Source organism: Tenebrio molitor, chromosome 8 (genome assembly GCF_963966145.1).
Source record: "Tenebrio molitor chromosome 8, icTenMoli1.1, whole genome shotgun sequence".
Taxonomy (NCBI): domain Eukaryota; kingdom Metazoa; phylum Arthropoda; class Insecta; order Coleoptera; family Tenebrionidae; genus Tenebrio; species Tenebrio molitor.
The window spans coordinates 8374247-8399138 of NC_091053.1; the positions used below are offsets into that span (position 1 = coordinate 8374247).

A 24892-nucleotide genomic window follows, 5' to 3' on the forward strand; every position below is an offset into this window, starting at 1 on the left:
GTTATGTTGTTAGGCGTTGCGTGTTTGTGATTGGTTTACTGATTTTAGTTTAATCAGTGATACGAACACATTTGGCGCCCTCTATTCACAAACTCTCAAAACATTCACTTTGCTCACTAGTGAGAAAATATTATTTCCTCACTAGTGATTCAATTGCCATATTTGCTAACTATTTTCAGTGAGCAAAAACCACTAAAATCCAATGATCATGGAAAAAGTTATTATCTCCGTTGACGACCGGCAGATAAAGTAAACTAGCTAAATCATTTGTTACGAATATTTGAAGAAAAAATAGTACATGTAATTCGGAACAAAAATGATTTTATGCGCTTTGGCCCCAGCACATAAAACTTCATTTTTGCTCCTAATAACATAATACACTACATATTAATAAATTATAAATTGGTTTTTGTTTAGTGACGATGATTGGATTCTGATGCTGTTACAGTTATAAAAAGCGTTGGTGTTGAAAGGGTTATTTGGAAATGGTAGTGATTTTATTAGTGGAATGTATGCATATATCAGGCGGGAAAGCTGTGGGTGACAGTTTGTTGAAAACAAGACAAACCAACTTAATCTAGGGTCGTTTGTAAAACCGAACATGAGCAATTTATCGAAAGGGTCATTTTTCACATTTGGTGGAGGTTCGAGTTTGAGAACTGGAAGATGTACGAACAAAAGAAAAAGAGAAATTTGAACGAACGCCGATGTCAATTGATAAAAGCCAGCGGAATAAGTCCACGGAAGAACAAGTCATAAGTACTATCGAAAACAATTTTCCAGGTCTGAGAGTGGCAGAACGTGTTCGACACAAAACATCCAGAATAGTCTTGTTTTTATATCCTGATGAGCGTGAGGTTAATACGAACAAGCCGCTTCCATGATACCTCACGTATCCTCTCTGAAAAAGGTTTCATTCGCTTCAATGTACGTTCAGAATTTAATTCGTTCCGAGTGGGTATAGTCACGCCTCATATTAGCGAATATTAAAATACTAATTTCATTTTCAGAAGCCTTTTACTTATATTGCCCGATAATGGCCTCGCAGATTCTATCTTTCAATCATGATTGTTTCCTCGAGACCGTCGCCATCTAAATGACAGCTTCCTATCGTATTATAAATAGCATTGAAAAGTAAAAATTGCCACAACACCACTTTGCCCTGAATTGCGTTCCATTTGCCCCCTACAGTAATAATTGAAAGATAATAAATGAAAGGGCAATTCGCATTTTCGTTTTTTTCACTTCCCTACCACAATGCAATTTCATTTATTTTCGTCGTTTTATATGAAAACTAATTTATATCTGATGAAAATACAATAAAGATTTTTATTGTTGTACGTCGAAAATGTAATCCCATTATTCCTTTATTATAATAAAGTTCTTTTTGTTTTTCTCTTTAAATTGTATTCCATTACACTTTGAAACAAAGGGTGATTTAATTCGCTCTCATTCTGCGTTTTACTCTGTCAGCTCGTAGTTTACAAAAAAACAACGAGACTGAATGCTTTCACTCATTAAAATTCTACATCGATACAAAATGTTTGACGCTCATAAATGAAATTTCAAATGTGTTGTGATCAAAATTAATTTATGCTTTTTTTAAATTAATTTACTCTCAAAACATGTTGAAACGGAACATTGGTTAATGTTGTGCTTTGAATATTTAAAAAAGATCCTGGTCGCCTCACGCACAGAATCGTAAAATCATTTACAGTTCTACACGAACATTGTCATACCTATCAACATCGAAATAGTATATTATTCAACGAGTGTGTAATGATGGTTATTATCCACGAGAATAAACATGAATCCATCCGAAAGAGAACAGTCATTACATCCCAGTAGTGCAGGATGCTTTTTCTAGAACGTACAAATTTTATGATTTTCACCATCGGAATTCATTTATTTATTCATTTTTTAATAAATTATTATTATTTAAAAAAAAATAATTATGACATATGAATGCATCAAAACAACTTTATAGTCTATCAAATAATTCGCAAATACAATTTTGCCAGTAGTCACAACACGTAGAGTAATGATAATTAATTATTAATCACGACTGTGAGTAATGAAGAACATTTCTTGGTAGTAAAAGTAAACGAATATAATGAATGTGTTATTTAATAGGTGTAGAAAACAATATTTGTATTAAAGCAACAACATTTTTATCTACAGTATGTCCCCGGATTCGGTTCACAAGAGGAAAAACATTTTTTTTTTTACGCAAAAACTTCACAGGAATAACATTTTTTTACTTAATTTGAAACCTTCATTTCCGTTATTAAAAATACATTCGAATAAAGAATGAAGAAAATGAAGAAATAACAAAGAGTTTTTATATATGGCTACTCCTGTGGCTCTGCACTGATGTCGCTTAAACTTAGCAACACAATGAAAATTTGGAAGTGACGCACAGCTGACTGTTTCTCGCTCGTTCGACTAAACTTGGCTCCGTCGAATTTACTCGAAGGAGCCTTTCACCTCGGAGCGTGAGACGTAAAGTGTGACGCCGCACCGTGACGCGTGACAGTGAAAGCTAATGCCCGGGAATAATAGTGTATTAGGTGCACTTAAGGAAGAAAAAAATTTCACCGGAATTGAGATTCTTGAGTTTTTAAAAGCTTCTCAGCATTAAGAATATCTGTGATAACAGCGGTTAATGTATGCTGTTCTTTATGTCCCTGATCATAATCCATGAGGAATAAAACAAAAGGATGTAATAATTGAATATGGTTTGCGTTTTCAGATAGAAGAACCGAGCATGTGTATCCGATGTGGAAACCTGAGTAATTTTGATGTTTCTTTTTGATACAAAACCATAAAGTATTCAGATTTTCGCAAAAGTAAATCCCATTTAAGTAGTTGGATCACGTCTCGGAGCCGTTTCCAGCAAGCGTGCATTTATAGTCGGCTATCAAACCACTTTATGCTGGGCTCATTTTGCCGTGAATGCGATATGACACGTAACGGAACCTGAAAATAAGCAGGAATGGTCCGGTCTCTGAGAACTATTCCCTTTTACTAGACCGCAGTTTTATTACTCAGTCGCATCACAATGTCCACACGCCACTTTTATGCGTCAAAAATCAGTTCATGCCAGGAAATGGAAGCTCGAATATAGTTTCTGATCCGGTGGTCGAGAGTGAAAACCGCACTAAAGCACTGCTAAGTGCGCAACGTAACTTGTTACGCTTCAGAGTAGTAAAGGTGATAGGCCTAATATATCAAAGCAGGTGCTTCAAGCTACGACGACAATAAACAAAATGGTCCATTTCATAATTAGGACTTTACTGTCCTGCTCCATAAACTTTATGTTAAATTATGAATTTTTAACTTCACTAACGATATTTTACAGAGAAAGGTCTTTGTCCAAAAACAGTACTAGGGCATTAGTCGGGTCGGTTTATAAAATTAAAACCCATGACAAAGGGGTGAATTCGCATACTACCGGAATTTCTATTACAAAAGCCGAAACGGATATGGCCATGTCAGTCGAATGTTTAATAACTACCGTTATATTGGCATCATTGTTTGTTCGGTGGCAGTAATATGTCAATATTACTCCCAATGTCTTTATTCATGCTTCATGCTACATCGTTCATTTTACTGCAAAGTGGAAGCTTCCAGACTACATCTCTTATTCTTAATACACTATTTCATTTTAATTATACATGGTGTCTCAGCTAAGAGCCTAATAACTGAGTTATTTTCCAGCGGATTTTTGTGAAATTTAAAATGCAGATGTTTTAGACGGTGAAGAATAAAATCCCATTAATGCAATCACCCCCCAAGTCTTAAAAACGTAAATAAAACATGCTGTAGGGAAAAACTCGTCCTTGAAAGACGTCTGGTTTGCAAGAAAAAAGCAAAAAACTGTGTTAAACGTGGCTGCAAATGCAAAAACGTAGACGCGTATGAAATAAACGCCCAATTTTCCAGAATTTTGGTCATCCCTGCCTCAACACAATTTGGAAATGACGCACAGCTGACCGTTTCTCGCTAGCTCGGCCAAACGCAGCTCCCCCGAACTTATTCGAATGAGCCTTTCACTTCGGAGCGTGTGACGTGACGCATGACGGCGCAACGCGTAACAGTGAAACTAGTTCACTTCCCGGGAATAATGTTGTGGTGCGCCTAAAGAAATTTTCACTTCAAAAACAAGAAAAATTCATCACCCGGAAAAATGGTTTGTTTCTATAGATTTGTTTATTCTTCTATAAATCTTGATGGTCTAATAAAATAATACGACAATCATGAAATCTCAATAATATCACCTCACAAAATTTTAATAATTCGTTCGTCTACTACGGCCATTAGAACACACTCTAGGTCTTCGAGGAATGAATGGTTTATGTCTTCCCGTGGTAAGCGGTCCTAAGCCTGCTGTGCACATGCCTAAAGTAAATCTATCATTGTTTGCGACTGAGGCAATCGCTGAAGAGTTCAGTCGATGCTATCCCACACGTACAATATTGGCGACAAATCTGGTGACCTCACCGGCCAGCCAGGTATCTACTCGTATATGGCAGAATGTGCTAGGAGGAGAGAGAGACAATTGAGCACATGTAGAACGGATGTAGCGAAATGAGGGAGAGAGAGATAAAGGAACGGGGGAAAATACTGAACGAAGACGGAAGGGAGAAAAGATAGATGAAAAAGATCTGAAAGATAAGGAAAAGAATATAAAAACAAAGGTGTGGGGGATAGAAATAAAAATGTTATCGTTTGGAATTGTTTTTTATTATGTAATCGGGAATCCGAAAGCCCGTAAAGCAAATAAAGCTTATTAAGGGTAAACTGAACTTACATTGTGTCGAAAACCAGAAGTGTCCTCTGGAAAGCTCAGATAAATGAATGTAAAAGAGAAATTTGGCACTTCTGCGTTTTATATTTTTCAAAAAAAGGCGCACTTTGTTTGTTCCCTTGTTCCTGTATTGGTTGCAATTTAAGTTACTTTTCGTCAAAACAAGAAACTTCTTCAATTAATGGGAAACAAAGAAATATTTATACAGGGTGTCTCAGCTAAGATTTCTGAGCCTAATAACTCAGTTATTTTCCAGCGGATTTTTGTGAAATTTAAAATGCAGATATTTTAGACGGTGAAGAATAAAATCCCATTAATGCAATCACCCAAGTCTCAAAAACGTAATTTTTACATGCCTTTTTAAAATGTTGAATCAATTAAGATTTACATAAAAAATTGATCGTCAATAAAAAATGCTGTAGGGAAAAACTCGTCCTTGAAAGACGTCTGGTTTGCAAGAAAAAAGCAAAAAACTGTGTTAAACGTGGCTGCAAATGCAAAAACGTAGACGCGTATCAAACAAACGCGCAATTTTGCAGAATTTTGGTCATCCCTTTTCGCAGAAGCGCAGGTGACATATTTGACGTTTATCTTGCTAACCTTACAAACACTTACAAAGATAAAGACAACATTTTAACGTGATTTATTATACTGGATGCTTTAATTCTTCCATAAAGGACTAAAACACGATCGGGATATTTTAGCACGGTAATTTATTTCACGTACGCTTCCTGTGTCTTCAAATAAATTGACGACTCTCTTAACCTTACATTTTGTAAAGCCTACTTTTGGATACTGTTCCACGAGAAAACGAACTGGATCATTGAAGTTCTTACGACACTCTCCATAGGCAATTTTTTTCCTTTTTCAACAATATTGAAATTTCTGCCGCTGTAGTCTATTTTTAGTGTATTTTCAATAAATTTTCACAATTTGACGTTTCTAATAAAGCGCGCCCAATTTTGACAGACTTTCAAGGGTGTACAAAATGTTGCTTGGCAATTAATCATCAATTGTTTCAAAAGGTAACTGCTCAAATACCTTCAAATTTTACATTAAATTTTTAACGACAAAATCTAATCTTTTCGTTGAATCAGACTTAATTGTTTGTGTAGACCCCTATTTTTTAATATTTAACAATCTAATAATAATCGCGCATAATTTTCGATAAAGGAAACATGTGTTAAAATTACATTTTTTAACTTGAGGTAATTTTATTATTACTAATTGAACCTTCACGGTCTAAAATATCTGCATTTTAAATTTCATACAAATCCGTTGGCAAATAACCGAGATATTAGGCTCGGAAGTCTTAGCTGAGACACCCTGTATAAATGAAAAATATTAATAAAAAAATATAACAATACTAGTCGAACCTTCAGGTGTTCATTAAAATTTCCCGTCAAAGTTAGCGTTGAAGAGTCGATTGTGAACGCACCACAGATTACAACTCTGACAAAGCTGTTTAAATATAATCTCACTTTTTTCGTTTTGTGTTTTTAATCTGCGAGTTGAGATTGACAAGTGGTGCGTTCACAATCGACTCTTCAACGCCAATTTTCTTAATTGTCAAATTTGAGAAATCTCATTCATTTGTTATTTATCATCGCTGTGATAACCTTTTACTACCCTGTTTCAGCCAACTGAAAAATTGATCATGTGACACATGAATTTATATTCTGAGTAGTAGAAATTACACGTCCTTGCAAAATCTGGCACATTTCCTGGGAGAAAATTAAATTTTCAGGAATGTGCACCAGATTGTAAAATCTTTCAGTTTCCCTCCTCTATTTCTACAAATTTAATGAGGAGACACGTTACGACAATGGCCTTTGTTTACACTCTTTTCGTTCATTTCGCACATAAGAACCCGAGAAAAATAAAATTTAATTTAACTCCATCACCGACGTGAGTACCATTTGGTTATATTAGTAAAACTTCATCGTAAAATGATGATGTGTACATGAGTTTCCCTGTAATTATGAATGATCCTGGTTTAACTTATTTAAAAGTTGACAGGAGATGATTGATGTGTCATAGCATGTGTGCTCTTCGACAATATCATCGATGATGTACTTCACGATTATGTGAATTGCCTAGTCTAGACATGCATTGAAAAAGATCAAGCTCTCATCCAGTATGCAGGGGATGCTTCTGCACCAAGCAACATAATAAAGTGATGTTCACCCCATCACGTGACTGGCACAGAGCTCGATTTGTCCGCTCGAAATGCTGAAAATCTCCTTCGGTGGCATCTACACTGACGTAACTGTTATGTTACAGCTTGTTATAAAGTTTTGATAGCTCGGTGGCCATTGAGAAACTTAAAAACGGCATCGCTGAGCATCGCGATTCTAATTCGTCACGATGGTAATTTGTCAGGGGGTGTATGATATTTAAGGGTAAAACTTGTCCGAAACACGACCATAATAGGGTCTATTCACAACGTGGCATGCGCACTTTGAATATTTGCTACGATTTAATAGGAGCGACAGCGAGACATAATGCACTGTTAATGCGACTGTGATCTGCTTATAATTTATTTTATATAATAAAGAATTATTCGAATAAACAAGTTCAACCGAACAACAGATCGTATAATAATGTGTAATATTAAAATTGTTCTTATTTCGTAAATATTTTATTGTCTTTGCACGAGGGAGATTTAGGTATTAGATTCTCTCGTGGGCTGTGACCTTGGAAATATCTGAGTGAAGGCGGAGCGATAAACCAGTGAAAAATCTGTTACGACCGATATTCGTCTTTGCGCACATATGTCTCATAGCCCATGAGAAAATCCAACACCTATAACAGTTTTTCATTCTTTGATACTAAAAAATAGTGGTATCAGAAAAATTTGTTGGACTCAAATAAAAGTCTCGGTCTCTAACAACAAGTGCGGTTATACATATTTTGTATTACTCTCTCTCTAGAATCTCGTAACTAAGGAGATACATAATTAAAGATTGATAGAAGGGGATTGATGTGTGAACTGCACGTTTTCCAGATTTGACCTCATTAAATTTTAAATAAAGTTATATCAATAACAAGGTTTACTTTAATCGGTCAGTTAGAATTAAATAACTACAACGAAAAACTCAGGGATGAAATGATGAGGGCCAACTTGAAAATGTTTGTTCTAAGTTCTAAAAACGATTAGTGTATTGTAAGAATAAAATAATGAACTGCTTGAAAAGATGTGCATTATGGACATCTTTTAAATTTGTTGTTTAAGTTTATTGCTTTGCTGTAATTGAAATATTCAGTCATGTATCCTGGTCTCATTAAAGTGGGAATTTCAGTGTACAATTATAATTTCACTGCTACATTGTTTTCCCATTTAAATAGATGTCACAAGAACGATCAATTGAAGGGTCATATATGCTACATCGGTACAAATTTGAAAATGTATATGTACAAATCTACAAAAATGAGAATCAAAAAGATTACCATGACGGAAAACTGGAGTGGAAAATTAAAATGATAGGAAAATATTTCTTTATACCTAGTTATTTATGGTACGAGTATGTTATGTTGGCTATAAGTCACGCCAGAAAAAGTTTAAACCTCAATGCCAGAGGCCGAGAGGTATAATATGACTTATAGAACATAACACATAAAATTTTATCCAACAACTGCAACTATTGCAAATAAATGTAAATGTAACTCAAGAGTGAGTTACAGTTATAATTCACACGTGAGTTATGATTAATAAGACACGCGTGACTTATAGACCGCTTTATTGACCTGAAATAAGAACAAATTGATCTGGCATTATCTTATACGTCACCAATTTGTCTGACATTAATATTTCATATCATACTTTATCGTTAATTCATCGTTAATTCTATAACGCAAGTAGCCTGCCTCTCCGTTCAGCGATTACCAACTAAACAACTAAGCAATATGTAATATTAATTAATAACAATCGTGTCACCAGGTGTGAAGTGGGTCATAACATAATATAGCATATTATTACGCTAGTTTCATGAAAGGTCTATTGCAGTACAAATGCTACAATGTCTCTTATTGTAATATGTTATGATACGAGTCTTATAAGAAGCATTTTGTAGCACGCAAGGGTTTAGGAGTAAGTGCTACAAAATGCCTTATAAACGAAATTTCATTCACAATTTTTTCTACTTTGCGCCTTTTTATGTCATTTTTAAATAAAAAATCTCAGTTTTAAAATTTGAGGAATTGTATACTGGTTGGTAACACAAATATTACCGTGCAACATTTGCAACATTGAAAGTTTAGTTTGAAGTTATTTTTATATCGTTTGTTTAGTGTTATTTGGCGTTTAACATTTCACATTGAAAGTTACCAACTTTGAAAATGTAAATTGAACGGGTCTATTACAGCACTCAAATCACTTATTAACGCATTCTTTTGAGTGCTGTAATAGCTTCATTATAATCACAAAATAGAAAAAAAAAAATTTTTTTGTTCGACACTGTCAGAATTTGAGAATTTTCTCCTATGTGAACGGATTTTGATAAATGTTACAACTTGCCAAAACGAAACGTCAAGCTAATTTTAACGATTTTAAGCGATTTGTTTGAATGGCCTTGTTAAAAAAAAACACTAGTCGCCAGAAGAATGTCACGAGATAAATGGCAACAAACTCTAGTGGACCTTTAAAACGCTCGTTTCACTCGCGCCAAAAAAAACCTAATTTACACAGGAGCGAGTTGAATACAACGTTTTTTTGTTCGACGAGCCCCTTAAAGGCTCCAAATCGCTTATCTTTAAAATTAGCTTGACGTTTCGTTTTGACAAGTGGTGACATTTATCAAAATTCGTTCACATAGGAGAAAATTTTCAAATTCTGACAGTGTCGAACAAAAAAAACCTTTTACATTTAAAACTTTTTAATTGCCTGTATATGATGACAGTTTCACTGTCGAAACGCTCGTCAGCTTTACAAAATATGTCATTGGTATATGGGAAATAATTAAGTTTTATCTCTAAAATTAATAAAAGTTGTTTGAGATTATTTTTTTGGCAATGTGTTTGTACTGACAGTAATACTAATTATTATTACAGAATAATTGCCCTCATTATCATATTGTTCTCGCCACCAGAGAGCTGTGACAATTTAATTATTGCTATTTCTAAACAATCAAAGTAATTGCTTTTAATAACGCAACTAGAATACAAGGTGTTCGAAAAGAAAACAAATCAAGAGTGCTATCTCATCTTTTGCTTTATCGAATAATCTATTATTGATTAATTTATTATTATTAATTAATGCTTTATCTCAATTTACCACTTCTATTCTATGATAATTGTTACTTACAATTACAGTAGACCTCTGTGAACTTTGCCGAAATCGAAAAGTTGTTTTCTAGGTTAATAACAGCACATCATTAATGTTTCTTTGACATTTCAGCGAAAAATCTGCTTACCAGTGGCGTCGAGTTTGGCAATAAAGCTGGTAAATTTCCTATTCTTACGAATGTAAATATAAATTTTCTCCATTATCAGGTAATAATAATAAAATACACAATTATAATTCCAACGTCTAAAATTCGTGACATGAGGTATGATTTATTCTAAAGTGGCGTTTAAAACCACAAATTGTCTACGCCCATGCTTTGCAAAGAATTCCGCTACGACATGACCAATAATTTGCAATGCCTGCTCTGCTTTGTTTTCTTTAGATGACATGGTACTTGTTCTAGTTTCCTTTACGAGAATTCATCCCTTTGACTCCCCCCATGTGTACGTGCAAAAGTTTATAATTAAAATTTGAAAGTTGATAGGTAATAAATAATTGTTTCAGAATGTATAATGAATTTCCCACTTCATTGACATTTATTTGCTAATGAAAATGAATAGATTACCGACTGTTGTGAGGAATTTATTTGCAGATGTAGGATTGAGGCGGCCAATTTAGAAGCCGACCCGACTCATTACAGTGGCAACTTTGACGACAGCCTAGGGTGTTTCTAACAGGAGTGTCGAAATTAAATTTTTATCAAGCGAACCGTTTGTACCGAAAATGCAACATAATTTATATGTTTAATAAAACTGAAAAAAAGCGGCACATCATTAACACGTCCAAAAAAAGTAGGCAACAGTGTTATTAAAAAAGTTCCAATAAGTCGAAGACATTAAAGTATTTTTAATTAAAAGAATCGCAAGGCAAGGAAAGACCATTTACTTTTTTGTGATCGATTCGAATTTATCACGAGTTTTTTAACCTGCGAAAAAACGGGTTCGTTCAGCAAAAAAGAAATCTTGCACCTTGATAGAAGCCATGTTCATTAATCTTGCTTTGAATGAATTAATTGTAATAACCTGATGCAGGGAGTGTTTAGCAAAGCTCTCGATAAAGTTGCAACGAAAGCTTTCGATTTCATCCCACAACATTACTCAAGCGATTCAATTTTTCCTCGCACTCACCACTAAAAGCCACAAACGAAGTTACTATTACAAGCTGAAAGACACTGCTTTCTTTGATTGCCTCCGTTCGTCCATTTTTCTCTTTTGAATCGAATATATATGCCCGACGGAAACGAATTTCAGTGTATTTATCATGATATATTTCCATATAAGCGACATTTGTCTGAAAGATTGAATACGGAAAGAGCTCGGGGACCCGGGATTGGAGCTTCATTTCCTCAGGGGATGATCGATTTCACACCTGACGTTGAAAAGCTCGTACACCAGATAAAAGACCTCCCATACCTCATTTTAAAGAGATACTTTGACCACACAACATGCCTTCAGACCGTCCCTAATCACGAAAATAGCCACGAAACGTATCAATTCCTATTCATCGACGGCTGAAAAATCTGTTAAAATGCATGATGATGTTTTCTTATTATGTATATTTTTCTCTCTTCTAATTTTCTGGCTTGTTTGACGAAGACACGCCATCGCAACAATCAATTTCTCAGACAATTTTCATTTTAATTTTCCAATGAAATACAATTTTGTCGTAATTTAAAGTGTCCCTGGCTGTACGAGCCGAGGAAATGAGAGAACGAAGATCAGATTCAGCCCTGAACAAATAATAAGAACTCTTCAATCATTCATCGGGCGCTAGAAAGACTAATCAACATCTGTCAATACTGACGGTTACCAACTGAAATTAGAATCACTCCATTTGCTCGATTCGATCCGATTCGCAAGTCTTTATCATAGCTTTTAACGTAGCATTTAAAAGGGTAAGATTAATTATTCCGTGCATTTAAGGAATCGCTGTAATTAATTTTACAAGTTGCGTCATTCTTATTCCAGACGATCCCCAAAAATGGTGTGTTTTTGTTGTTTGGAACAAACTGCGAGAAGTTTTAACTGGAAACCAATTCCACCTCAGAAACTTGATGTTTGCCTTTTCCAAAAGAATCTTTAAAATAACTTAATCTGGAATTAAATGTCGTTGGAAAAGTTTCTAGTTTTTCGCTAAATAAAATACGACAAATTAATGGCAGAAGTTAAGCGATAAGTTACTAACAAATAAAGGAGTCCATTATTCTAATGACGTGTTTAGTCCAGTTCGATCTGCGACATTAGTTTCGTGACTTCGAGGTTTGGAGAAAATTTTTTATCGAAAACAAAACAAAAAATGTTATTTTTGTACAACCGTACGCGAAACGAGCTCTTCGCGTGCCTAAAACAGGCCGCGAAATTGCAAATAATTACAAATTTTCGGTGTTGTGTACACCTCGAGATTGTGCTGCCTCGGCCGCAAGCGGCCTCGGCGACAATTTTTCTCTCGGCACGTTATAGAATGATTTCGCGGCCTCGATATAGAAATATATAACTATTTCTGACACAATAGTTGTAGTAAATTTGCATAAGAAAAGGTACATTATGCCACGTAATGCCGAATAAAGGACGAAAAAATCTAAGCAACCTCAAGAGCGGCATCGACAAATTAGTATTCAATGCATGCCTGTCGAAGATTTTTATCAATTCACGAAGAGCTGCAAGTTTAATACTACAGGGCCTCGTTTCTTTGTTAGGTAAAAGAAGATAAACTGTCCAAACAAAGATTGCTAATACTTTTTCATAAAAAATAAATGGTGCGTAGTTAAACGTGTAAAAACCCTTTCTTCTTTAACTACTTTTCTGGGCCATTAGTTTACCATAAACGACACCTCATCAACGAAGGAATGACACGATAACCCCTCAAGCACTACACGAACAGTCGGTGAACAGCAGTTTGTTGTAATTGAGAGGTAAATGCGATGAAACGCCAGCGAATACCAAACATCAATCAACTCGGCCGACAATCGGATGCCTAAGTAGAGTACTCAGCTTTCGTCAATCCGCAATCGATACCGATTACAAAACTTGACTGGATTATTTATTCTGATTTATTAAAAAGGCGAAAAGCCCCCTTTCCAATCCACTCCACATTTTATGTGGCATTTCTACCGCTTCAACAAAAAGTCGAGTTATACTTTTTCTCATGGTCACGCAAACTTCGTATTTATCGCTAAGCTGTTGGGTATTATTAAGTTAATATGTTAAGTTTTGATGTAGAATGCAAGTTTGAAATTTTTCTCTTCTTTTTTCAGTTGTATTCGTGGCGATTATTTAAAAGTTTTTTTACACTTGGAGAGAGGAGAAGTGAATGAGTACACGCCGTGGGAAACATTACTCTGTGGAGGCCTTGCAGACATTCCCACCGTACTTTACTCATCCGGCTCCGGACTTGTACTGGAATTTCATTCCGGATCTCACACAGTTAATTCCACCGGATTTTCAGGGACCTTCAAGTTTATCGATAGACGTAAGTTATGTAATATTTTTTCATCTTTTACTGATTCGACCAGTCAGCTATTTTCTCAACGATAAAATAAAATGAGACCATCTAAGCTCAAGCTAAAAATGTGAAGTGAACCAAACACATAACTAGCTCAACATTGATTTCACCCGTTCCATATTCGAATCAATTAAACAGGACATTTTATTTTGTTTATTTTAATCTCATAAACAACACTCACTGTTGATTTTTGCTTAGCAAAGCACAGTATTGGTATTTACAATAAGCAACAGGATAAAGACATGATAACAAAATATCTACCCAATTAAAAACTAAAATTTTACTCGACGAGAATAGAATATTATAATCCAGGTACAAAATAACTGATCCAGCCGATATTATAGTCTAGCTGGTGTAAACATTGGTTAATTGACAATTTAAGGAGTAGATGTGGTAAATTAAGGTGTAAACAGTTCTCTCACCAAACAATTCCACAAATATATACTTATTTTTCGTGCTTTCCGAAAACTGGGTCACAATTGACCCAACGTTTTTTTTTAAATCTCGGAATTCTATGCACGATTATCGTAGGTATATAACAAAATATGTATAATACAACTCAAATAGTTATTATTTCTAGAAAAAGAAAAAACAAATTCATAGAAAAACTTATGACGAAAATGAATGAAAAAATTCATAATTTATTTTTCCGGCTATCATTCATAGAAATCAGAACTGAAAAAAAGCTAGCTGCAGTATTGGCAGGTAAGTGTTTTCTTTCCTTCACATAATGAGTGGTTTCTGTATACGAATTTGTTGCAAATTTTGTACTTTCTTCACTGGCCATGCATGAACATCAGGTAAGTTAAAGAATACTTTAGGAATAGCTAGAAGGACTAGTTATGAAAAAAATGTTCTGAAAGATAAATCGAAAAAAAAAACATCTTTTGGGTCATTATTGACCCACTTTCCGATATGCGTGGGTTTGCAATGGTCTTAAGTAGTAATAATGAAACTTGTTTATCAATTTCTCTTCGTAGTCGTAGAAAAAGTATAGTATTCTACTCGTGGGTAAGGGCTGTTACTCACTCCTTGAATAATATACTATTATCTACATATTTATTACTATAGTAAAGTATGTAAAGTACGTTGCTTGAGCTCTATAATTAATTAGATGTGATTTTAAAAATTAGAAAATTTTAGATACACCAGACTCAAGTAAATCATAAAAATATGAATACCAACCTTTACCATGTGACAAAATAATATTAACAGCGTGTGAAAGAAGAAACCGAAAAATGGACAAAAAAACAAAACATGCTTACAGGGTCCATCATAATGAAATAAAGAAAACATGCTTTTCAGATTTGATGTAGCTCAAACCACAAGGGAGATTTCATTATTCTTATTGGAAAAGTATTCTGGCGCCTCCACAAATTTTGCTAGCTATTTAAATGTAATTTTCTAGACTGGTGTCAGAGTTTTGCAGTTCTTTACATTGGATCGGGCATAATTTTATTTATAAAACACAGTTTTCAGATTTAATGTACCTCAAATGAAGGAATGTGGAAGTGACGTAAAGAACTATGATTTTTGCGAATTTATATCTATGCAATTTTCTCCTGGTATTAGAGAGAAAGAGTCATGAGGTTCCTTGCGTTCGATATACCACAGCTGGATCAATAAAACACGGCGTTTAAATTTGATTTAGGTTAAACCATAGGCAAATTATCATCATATTTGTTTCAAAAGTCTCCCGGCGCCTCCACCATTCTTGCTAACAACATAAATACAATTTTTAGAATTTGCGTCTCTAATAGGTCTATTATTGTATTCAATTTGGAGTCGTTTATGGCTATCTATTAAAGCACTCGTGCTCTAATAGATCTCTAAGAAAATTTTTATCAATATGTATTTCAGTGTATTATTGTCATTTACACGAAAAAAGTTCCAATATTAATGTTCAAACTCTATTTTTTTACATCTGTTGCAGATGTAGTTGCATCCGTTACCTTGAATTACCAATTAATACAAAATTCCCTAAAATTTGAAAATTTAATTTTTTTATTTTAAAATTAAAACATAAAAAACTTGTTTTATAAGGGCATTGGCGGACTCGACCCATAGAAAACTCCCCTACGGCTCGTTTTCTACATTTGGAACTCGTGCGCCAAATCAACCCTTATAAAACTCGTTCTTTAATATACTATTTCTCGACTGATTTAGTAATAAGTAATTACTTCCTTAAGAATTTTCCCCCAGCTATCTGCATTTTAGTGTATATTTTCACTTAGTTGATATAAATAATATACAGGTTCATTATAAAATATTGTACCATCGTAGTTGGCGTTGAAAACCCACACAAATTTTGGATGTGCCGCCAGCCTCGCAACCTTAGACAAACTAGTAGACAGATTTCCACTACAGCCAGGAGCGCCACCTATCGGCGATACTAGTCTCACTCATGTTATGAAGCTTGCGGCACAACTAAGCCACCAACGCAATAGAATATTTTATAATGACCCTGTATTAAAAAAAATAGTGTGTGTTTAAGACCGCACGACAGATGTGAAAACTATGACGTTCGTAATTGATTTTAAGTAATTAATATTATTATGTACTACATCCATCTGTGAATTTACAATGTTTGTCGTGTCTTTATCGTTTTTACTCCTGCATCTCTGCCCTGACGTCGCTTATTAAAGTTAGCAACACAATTTGGAAATGACGCACAGCTGACCGTTTCTCGCCTTTCACGTCGGAGCGTGTGACGTGACGCATGACGGCGCAACGCGTAACAGTGAAACACAAAAACAAGAAAAATACATCACCCGGAAAAATGGTTTGTTTGTATAGATTTGTTTATTCTTCTATAAATCTTGATGGTCTAATAAAATAATACGACAATCATGAAATCTCAATAATATCACCTCACAAAATTTTAATAATTCGTTCGTCAACTACGGTCATTAGAACACACTCTAGGTCTTCAAGGAATGTTTATGTTTTCCCGTGGTAAGCGGTCCTAAGCTTGCTGTGCACATGCCTGAAGAAAATCTATCATTGTTGGCGACTGAGGCAATCGATGCTATCCCACACGTACCTACTCTATTGGCGACAAATCTGGTGACCTCACCGGCCAGTCAGGAATTTACTCGTATATGGCATAATGTGCTTGGAGGAGAGAGAGAGACAATTGAGCACATGTGGAACGGATGTAGCGAAATGAGGGAGAGAGGGATAAAGGAACGGGGGGAAATACTGAACGAAGACGGAAGGGAAATAAGATAGATGAAAGAGATCTGGAAGAGAAGGAAAAGAATATAAAAACAAAGGTGTGGGGGATAGAAATAAAAATGTTATGGATTGGAATTGCTTTTTATTATGTAATCGGGAATCCGAAAGCCCGTAAGGCAAATAAAGCTTATTAAGGGTATACCAAACTGAACATTGTGTCTAAAACCAGAGTGTCCTCTGGAAAGCTCAGATAAATTAATGTAAAACAGAAATTTGGAACTTCTGCGTTTTACACTTTTCAAAAAAAGGCGCACTTTTTTAGTTCCCTCCTGTATTGGTTGCAATTTAAGTTACTTTTCGTCAAAACAAGAAACTTCTTCAATTAATGGGAAACAAAGAAATATTTATACAGGGTGTCTCAGCTAAGATTTCTGAGCCTAATAACTCAGTTATTTTCCAGCGGATTTTTGTGAAATTTAAAATGCAGATATTTTAGACGGTGAAGAATAAAATCCCATTAATGCAATCACCCAAGTCTCAAAAACGTAATTTTTACATGCCTTTTTAAAATGTTGAATCAATTAAGATTTACATAAAAAATTGATCGTCAATAAAAAATGCTGTAGGGAAAAACTCGTCCTTGAAAGACGTCTGTCTGGTTTGCAAGAAAAAAGCAAAAAACTGTGTTAAATGTGGCTGCAAATGCAAAAACGTAGACGCGTATCAAACAAACGCGCAATTTTGCAGAATTTTGGTCATCCCTTTTCGCAGAAGCGCAGGTGACATATTTGACGTTTATCTTGCTAACCTTACAAACACTTACAATGTTAGAGACAACATTAGGCCGTAATTTGTTATACTGGATGCTTTAATTCTTCCATAAAGGACTAAAACACGATCGGGATATTTTAGCAAGGTAATTTAGTTCACGTACGCTTCCTGACAACTCTCTTAACCTTACATTTTGTAAAGCCTACATTTGGATAATATGCCACGAAAGAACGGACTGTGTCATTGAAGTTCTTACGACACTTTCCATAGGCAATTTTTTTCCTTTTTCAACAATATTGAAATTTCTGCCGCTGTAGTCTATTTTTAGAGTATGTATTTTCAATAAATTTTCACAATTTGACGTTTCTAATAAAGCGCGCCCAATATTGACAGACCTTAAAGAGTGCACAAAATGTTGCTTGGCAATTAATCACCAATTGTTTCAAAAGGTAACTGCTCAAATACCTTCAAATTTTACATTAAATTTTTAACGACAAAATCTAATCTTTTCGTTGAATCAGACAAGTGATTTACTTAATTGTTTGTGTAGACACCTATTGTTTAATGTTTAACAATCTAATAATAATCGCGCATAATTTTCGATAAACGAAACATGTGTTAAAATTACATTTTTTAATTTGAGGTAATTTTATTATTACTAATTGAACCTTCACGGTCTAAAATATCTGCATTTTAAATTTCATAAAAATCCGTTGGCAAATAACCGAGATATTAGGCTCGAAAGTCTTAGCTGAGACACCCTGTATAATGCATGAAAAGGTAAACAAGAATTGATGCTCTTCTAGCTTTACAAGTGAGCGAGTATAATTTTTCAGTTTTATCAAATTTACGTAACTAAACGTAAACAGTAAGCAATAAACTGTAACTGATGTTGATAGACCGACATGGCTTTATAATCACATTAATGTCTTTGTATCTCAGGTAAGTAGATTAAAGTAAATTAAATTTCCAAGTTGTCAAGAAGAGTTTAATGATGTGGTACATATTGATTCTTTAATGCAGCGTCTAGAAAATAACCCACAGTAACTCATTTTCAAGTGAAAAAAATATTTGCTTAATAATTATCTATTCTGATAAGTTGAACTGAATATTTCTTTCAAATACTTAAAATTTTAATTTTACGTGGAAAAAACTAATGCAACGTGCAGCAATAAAATATATTGAAGTTTAATGTAATTCAGAATGGAAAAATACGAAACCAATGAAACGTTTTACTTTTATTGTTACAAACGTCAAAGATATATAAAATTTGTACAATTAAAGCGAGTAAATTAAAGAACAGCTAAAATAACTTTGCTATGCATTAATATCACGCTGAGAGGCACTGATGAAGTTAGGATCTAGGATGGCTTTATCCGGATCAAACAATATGTTATTAGCATTGCTGTGCTGAAGCTAACAGGAAGGAAGCAGCTTACACTCTAATCAAATTTTATGTTTTAATATTTAGCTAGTGAAACTGTTGTTGCCATCTCTGTCTCGCTAGATGCAGCATGGTTGCATGCAAGACCTTCACTAAATTTACATTACATTTAAAAGTTGCAACTCCAGCGAATTATTTCTGAAATATGGAGCTTCGCTCGTGCGAAACGCTCAACTATTCGTTAACACAACTCAAAGAGGCAATATCAATTAACACAAACTTGGCATACGTAAAGAGCAGTTGCCTGAACAATCTGAAGAGCGCGGAAGAGAAGATGTCGGCGTTGTAGGTAGGTACGTACACAGGACGATTTAATAAATGGTGCGCGGTAAAGTGTCTGTTTTCTCGTTCCGTGTTCTTCACTTCACAAAGAGAGGATGTTCATACATTAAGCACAATTGCCGGAAGCTTCGTACTATTGTAAAGCGGATGCGACTACGGAGCAGAGGTTATGCTGCATCTCATACGTTATAAGGAATTTGCACCTTGTTTGTCCCTAAACACCAATTAAACGCAGACGGGAGAAGCTTTGCAAATGTTACATGCTGTTCCGTCACAAGTTGGAATGCCATGCTTGAGTCGTCGTCTATCACTCAAAGAGAATTTTAATTGTGATGGCCTCGCTTTGACGATTGGGAATACGCAAAATGTGCAAAACGCGTTACGTTGTTGAAATATTCAATGCTGAGTATTCGATTTGCCTTTGTTTTTTTCGCACAAAGTTTTCCAAAAGTTCGTATAAAAGACATATTCAATGAGTCTCATACAAAGAAGACAGTAATAAAAAACGAAAAGTTTACGTACATCTTGTTCCTTCTAAAGTTTTGTTGTTTTGCGTTTATTTGAATATTCCATTTGCGAACTTTACTAAATGCATTTAATGCCAAATTTACATATTGATGGAAGATTCCATCAAGAAAACTTATCGTGCTACCTCAAATACACCCCAATTTATTAATGTTTAATTGAATATTGTAATCATTTCCTTGAAGATACGTTATTAAGATTTTCTACTAAAATGTTACGTTGTCTCTTTGTACCTAGTGAATTAATCAAACAGTACTAGTGACCTAAATTCGTAATAGTAAGAAAATGGAGACCATTTAGCACGTTTTTCAATACAAACAACTGATCGAGTGATCGAAAAAAGCAACGGTGAAATATTACACAAATTTAATATTTTAGCCTGATTTCAAAAGTTGTGTAAATTAACTACAACGCATGTATACAGGGTGTATTAAAAATGGCGCATAATATTTTTGTCACGCGAATCTACGTTGAAAACCAAACAAAAAATGTAAATTTGAATTTGGTTTTGAACGAATAATTTTTAAATTATTATTATCTATTATCAAAAATTACATTAATGGCAATCCTTGTTATTTTATGACTTTACTCAAGTTCGAAAAATCACTCTAGCTTAGTTGCGATATTGCAATAGCTTCAAAATGTATTGACAGCATCTTTAAAAATGAAATTACAAATAAACCAGTAATCAAAATGGTAAATGTAGTGTTGGAATCGTTATTTATCTCCATAGAGACGCTTAAACTGTCTTTTTTTTGAGCAGAGTAAAAGTACTTCAAGTCCTAGGAGTAGAGAGTGTTCCACAGGCGGCTCGACCGGGTCAAATGTAAGGTCATTTAAAGTTTTTGTCATCAATTACAACTATCAATTACACGAAATCTTTAATTAATAAATTATCCCTATTAAGATGAAGCCTCTAAAAAAGCGAAATAACGAAATTGTTATCCAATATTTAACCGATTCGACTGTGGTTAAAGACGAGCCGCCCCTTGTGGGACTTGTGGGCGTCTCCGTATATGTCAGATCAGATGTCAAACAAATGTCAAAAATAGCGCAAGATTGTCCTTCAGTGTTAATAGGTAAACAGTTGTAAGTTGTAATTGTTTTCTATTTACGTTTTGATGACGTTTGTTGTATTTAACGAACATCTGAAGTGTCTACAAAATGCACGATGAGCAACGGGTCAAAAATTGATCCAGATCGCGACAAACTCAATGTAGATCTAATCCGACCACAGTCCCGGGCGAAAAGTGTATGATTTCTACATAATTGCCCCTGATGCAAAGTTTCTGGCTACATAATAGGTAAAATTTCTGAGTTCGCTAGAGGAAGAATTATAAATTATTATTGTAAATTGTAAATATTATTTGACAATGAGAGATATCGAAGATTTGGGCTCTGCTATCGTAATAAAAGTTCAGGATACTAAAAATTACAAATCGCGATCATTCACCATTTTGGGAAAGTTTTACGTGGAAATTTGCTGAAAATACATCGGATAGATTGGATATCATTGTAAACTTTACTAATATTATCGAAAAGAGTAGAAGTGTCTCTTTTTGTGCTTCGCCTAGTTGTCGACCTCAACTGCGTTTCGGTCTTCAATCTCTGGGCTTAGCACAAAAAGAGACACTTCTACTCTTAATGATATAATATACTATTTAGTATTGTTTACTAAAATATTAGCAATGTTGTGTTAAATTTTTCCTTCAATTTCCTAAAATTTAGTTAAACATTAGAAAAATATTACTTTCATTGCAAATTTTTAATACATTTTTTAGATTAAATGTTCTAATTTTGTGTCAAAGTTGCACGTTAACACTTTGAATAGAGCACTAAATACCTTCGGGACGAATCAATTCCATTTCAGCTCGTATTCGTGCTTTCAGATCGTCTAACGTATTTGGTCCATGTCTATTGTCTATGTACACTCTACTTGTCAAATAATTCCAGTGGTGGCAAATCGCGTGATCGGGGGAGAGCCGCTAAGCAACTCCTTTGTGATCGATCCGCTTTTTCTTTTTCTTTTAAGAACAATGTGACTAGTGCTGAATTGTTTAATGCAATTTGTCAAGTAGAGAGATTATAATAATAAAACGTTCAATTGATACAACGATGTATTATCGTGTACTTGGGGACATCCAGATTTCGGAAAATCTTTCTCAACTTATTTTGAGGAATTTACAACAATTCTATTAACTGTGAAACGTGCAATAGGAGATCCCTGCTGTTGGTCCAAGCTATACGAATCACAGATCTCATGGCCCCTTACTTTATCACCAAACTCAACCATTGTTAGTTCCTCGATTTTTTCTATTTCAGTTAAAGGCGCAATTATTATTTAGACATTCAAACGAGTTAAACAATCAGAGAAAACATCATGAGCGTTGACGAACTCTACTGCCACGTTACCAATATACTGTTATTATAGGAGATTTTTTTACCTAACCTGTGATAGAATCCCGCAAAATGTAACAATCGAGCCAATATTATTTCATACAAATGTTGATATTTCTGGAGAAAAAGGGGCTAAAAGTTAAAAAAAAAGAGTTTCGGAGCCACTGAATTTTATGAAAAAATAGGTCAAAAAAATCATAGTAGACTTTTTTTGTTGTCATTTCAAAACTAAGTAACTTTTGGGGAGAACCGATTCCGTTTTGATCTATGGCGAAGCCTGTGGACTTCGGAGCAAGCACGGGAGATCTACGATGAAAGGTTTCCTCAAAGGATGCTTTCCAATGCACGAACCCTTGTAAACGTTGGGCAGCATCTTCGCGATTTCGGGTGTTTCGAAATGAATGAGCGCGATCTTGGTCGCCAACGAGAAGATGGCGTTTCAGTTGCGGAAGAAGAAATTCTTCACGAAATTGAAAACCAACACGAATAAGTACTCGGCGTCCTGCAAATCAACTTGAAGTTTCTCAGTTTGTAGTTTATTGACGTACCCTAAAAGAGCAATCCATATCACATCCAAAAAAATTCAAGCACTAAAACCAGAGGATTAACCTTTAATGTTTCATTTTATGATTTCATTCACAATTACAGTTTTTTTACTTTGTTGTTTAAGCCTTTGTTATTTTCTGAATAAGTTGCAGACACTAATTTACAGTCACTTTACAGATTTTATCAAAAATTCATGATGATGCTCCTTTAAACGATAAAAATCAAACATAACCTCGAATGACATAAAAACTTGACATTTTTGGTTGGTCGTACATACTTCGAAACTGCCCGCCAAATTTGAAATTTTTCAGCCGTTTCCAAACAAACTGATTCTTTTGATTCTCTTGTCAACCATTAACATTTGCATAATTCAAGTTGGGTTATTTTTCCTTCTTTTAATACATATTACCTCAGGTTAAAATATTTGCACAACTGAATATTAACAATACGACACAGTTAATTGGTACGAAACTGCAAAAACATCAATAAAACATCAAATTAATGGTCGGCTGAAATTCCACACAATGCAAAAATAAATATTGCAATTCATTAAAATTATTAAACATGGTCGGATAACTGCATGAAACCGTAATTAAATTGGTGTTGACAATTTCAACTTCAAATATTTTCAGCTATAATATAAAAAATTGTATAATTATTGTCATCGATGATATCTAAAAAATATTAATAAAAATTAACAATGGTAATGTTATCATTATCAACTACAAAGTGATCAAAAAGAATCCAAATCAGAGTAAGCGTTGCAAATCATCGGTCACGTCGTAGCAAAATCATATGCAAATAAGCGGTCAGAACATGGGCGTAGACAAATTATGGTCTCAAACGCTACTTAATAAAAAATGATACCTTATGAATTTTAAACGTTGGAATTATAATTCTGCATTTTATTATTATTATAAGATAAGGGAAACAGTTTATAAGATAAACAAGAGCAACATTTTATATTTATCATCTTTATTGCCAAACGCGACTCCACTGGTACGGAGATGCTTCGTTGAAATGTCACATTTCAAAATTCAAGGTTGTTGTTGTTGACAATTTAAGTGATTTAACCTAGAAAACAAATCTTCGATTTCGGCAAAGTTTACAGACGTTTATTGAAATTGTAAGCAATAATTATCCCAGAATAAGTTGTAAAATGAGTTTTTCCATTAAAGAGAAGGCATTTTATTAGATTATTTTCGAAAGAAGGTGAAACAAGAAAATGAAGACTGGCCTTACTTTGTACCCCCTTACACCAAAGAATTTCAAGCCAGATGTCCGAACCAGATGGTATTGGTTATCAACAACTTTATCAATGTCTTAAAATTATAGTGCCTAATTTTAGCAAATCATAATCCATCATTAAGAAGAAGTCAGGTCAGTCCTTAGTTCAAATTTTAGAAATGGTGCAAAATGTTCAACAAATTATCAAGGAACATCCCTCAACTTCCATAAGGCGTTTAAGACAGCAAGTTAAATTGTGTTATGGCACTTATCACTTATCAGAAAATTTTTAAGAAGGATATTAATTTGTTTCCCTTTGTGTGTTGCAAGAAATAAAACCCACACATTACCCTAAACAAATTGACAGCTTCATAAGTGTTTTTTAAATTATGAGAGGCGAGTTTGATTCTGTTGTGAAAACTTATTTTTTGACCTTGGAGTTAATTTAAATGTTTTAAACACTGCTAGAAAAGATTCGAGTAAGTTCTCAATTACCCAAAAATTAGAGAATAATAACTTTTGCACTTTTCTTACCGAAAACAACAAAACAAAGAATTGTGAAAAATAATTATTTTTAAAATTTTGTAACTAAAGATTGTGCCCGATGAAGGAATTTTGTGTAACTGTGTGTTTTTTCCTTAATCAATAATAAATAATAATTAATTATAACTTTCTTTTAAATCTATTATTCATGAATTACAAAAAATTTATAAAGGCAATTAATAATAGATTTTTGATTCATGTTAGAAATACGTTTCGATAAAACAAAAGATGAGGTAGCACTCTTGATTTGGTTTCTTGTTGATCACTCTGTATAATATGACAAGTGATATCATTATCATGCACGATATCTACGAGTGAAACTGCACTGAAGATTACGTCAGTTTGTAGAACGAATAGATTGTGCTGCTCCGGTTTCACAAGTCAT

General features: G+C 34.2%; 1 protein-coding gene across 2 annotated transcripts in view; it reads left to right on the plus strand.

Annotated features, from left to right (window-relative positions):
* Sol1 overlaps positions 1 to 24892 on the plus strand; it is a 240512-nt gene that overhangs the window by 78669 nt on the left and 136951 nt on the right. For both annotated transcript variants that reach the window (XM_069055430.1, XM_069055431.1), the window contains exon 5: positions 13348 to 13562. In XM_069055430.1, coding sequence (XP_068911531.1) covers positions 13348 to 13562 — 215 coding nt within the window. The remainder of the gene's footprint in view (positions 1 to 13347; positions 13563 to 24892) is intronic.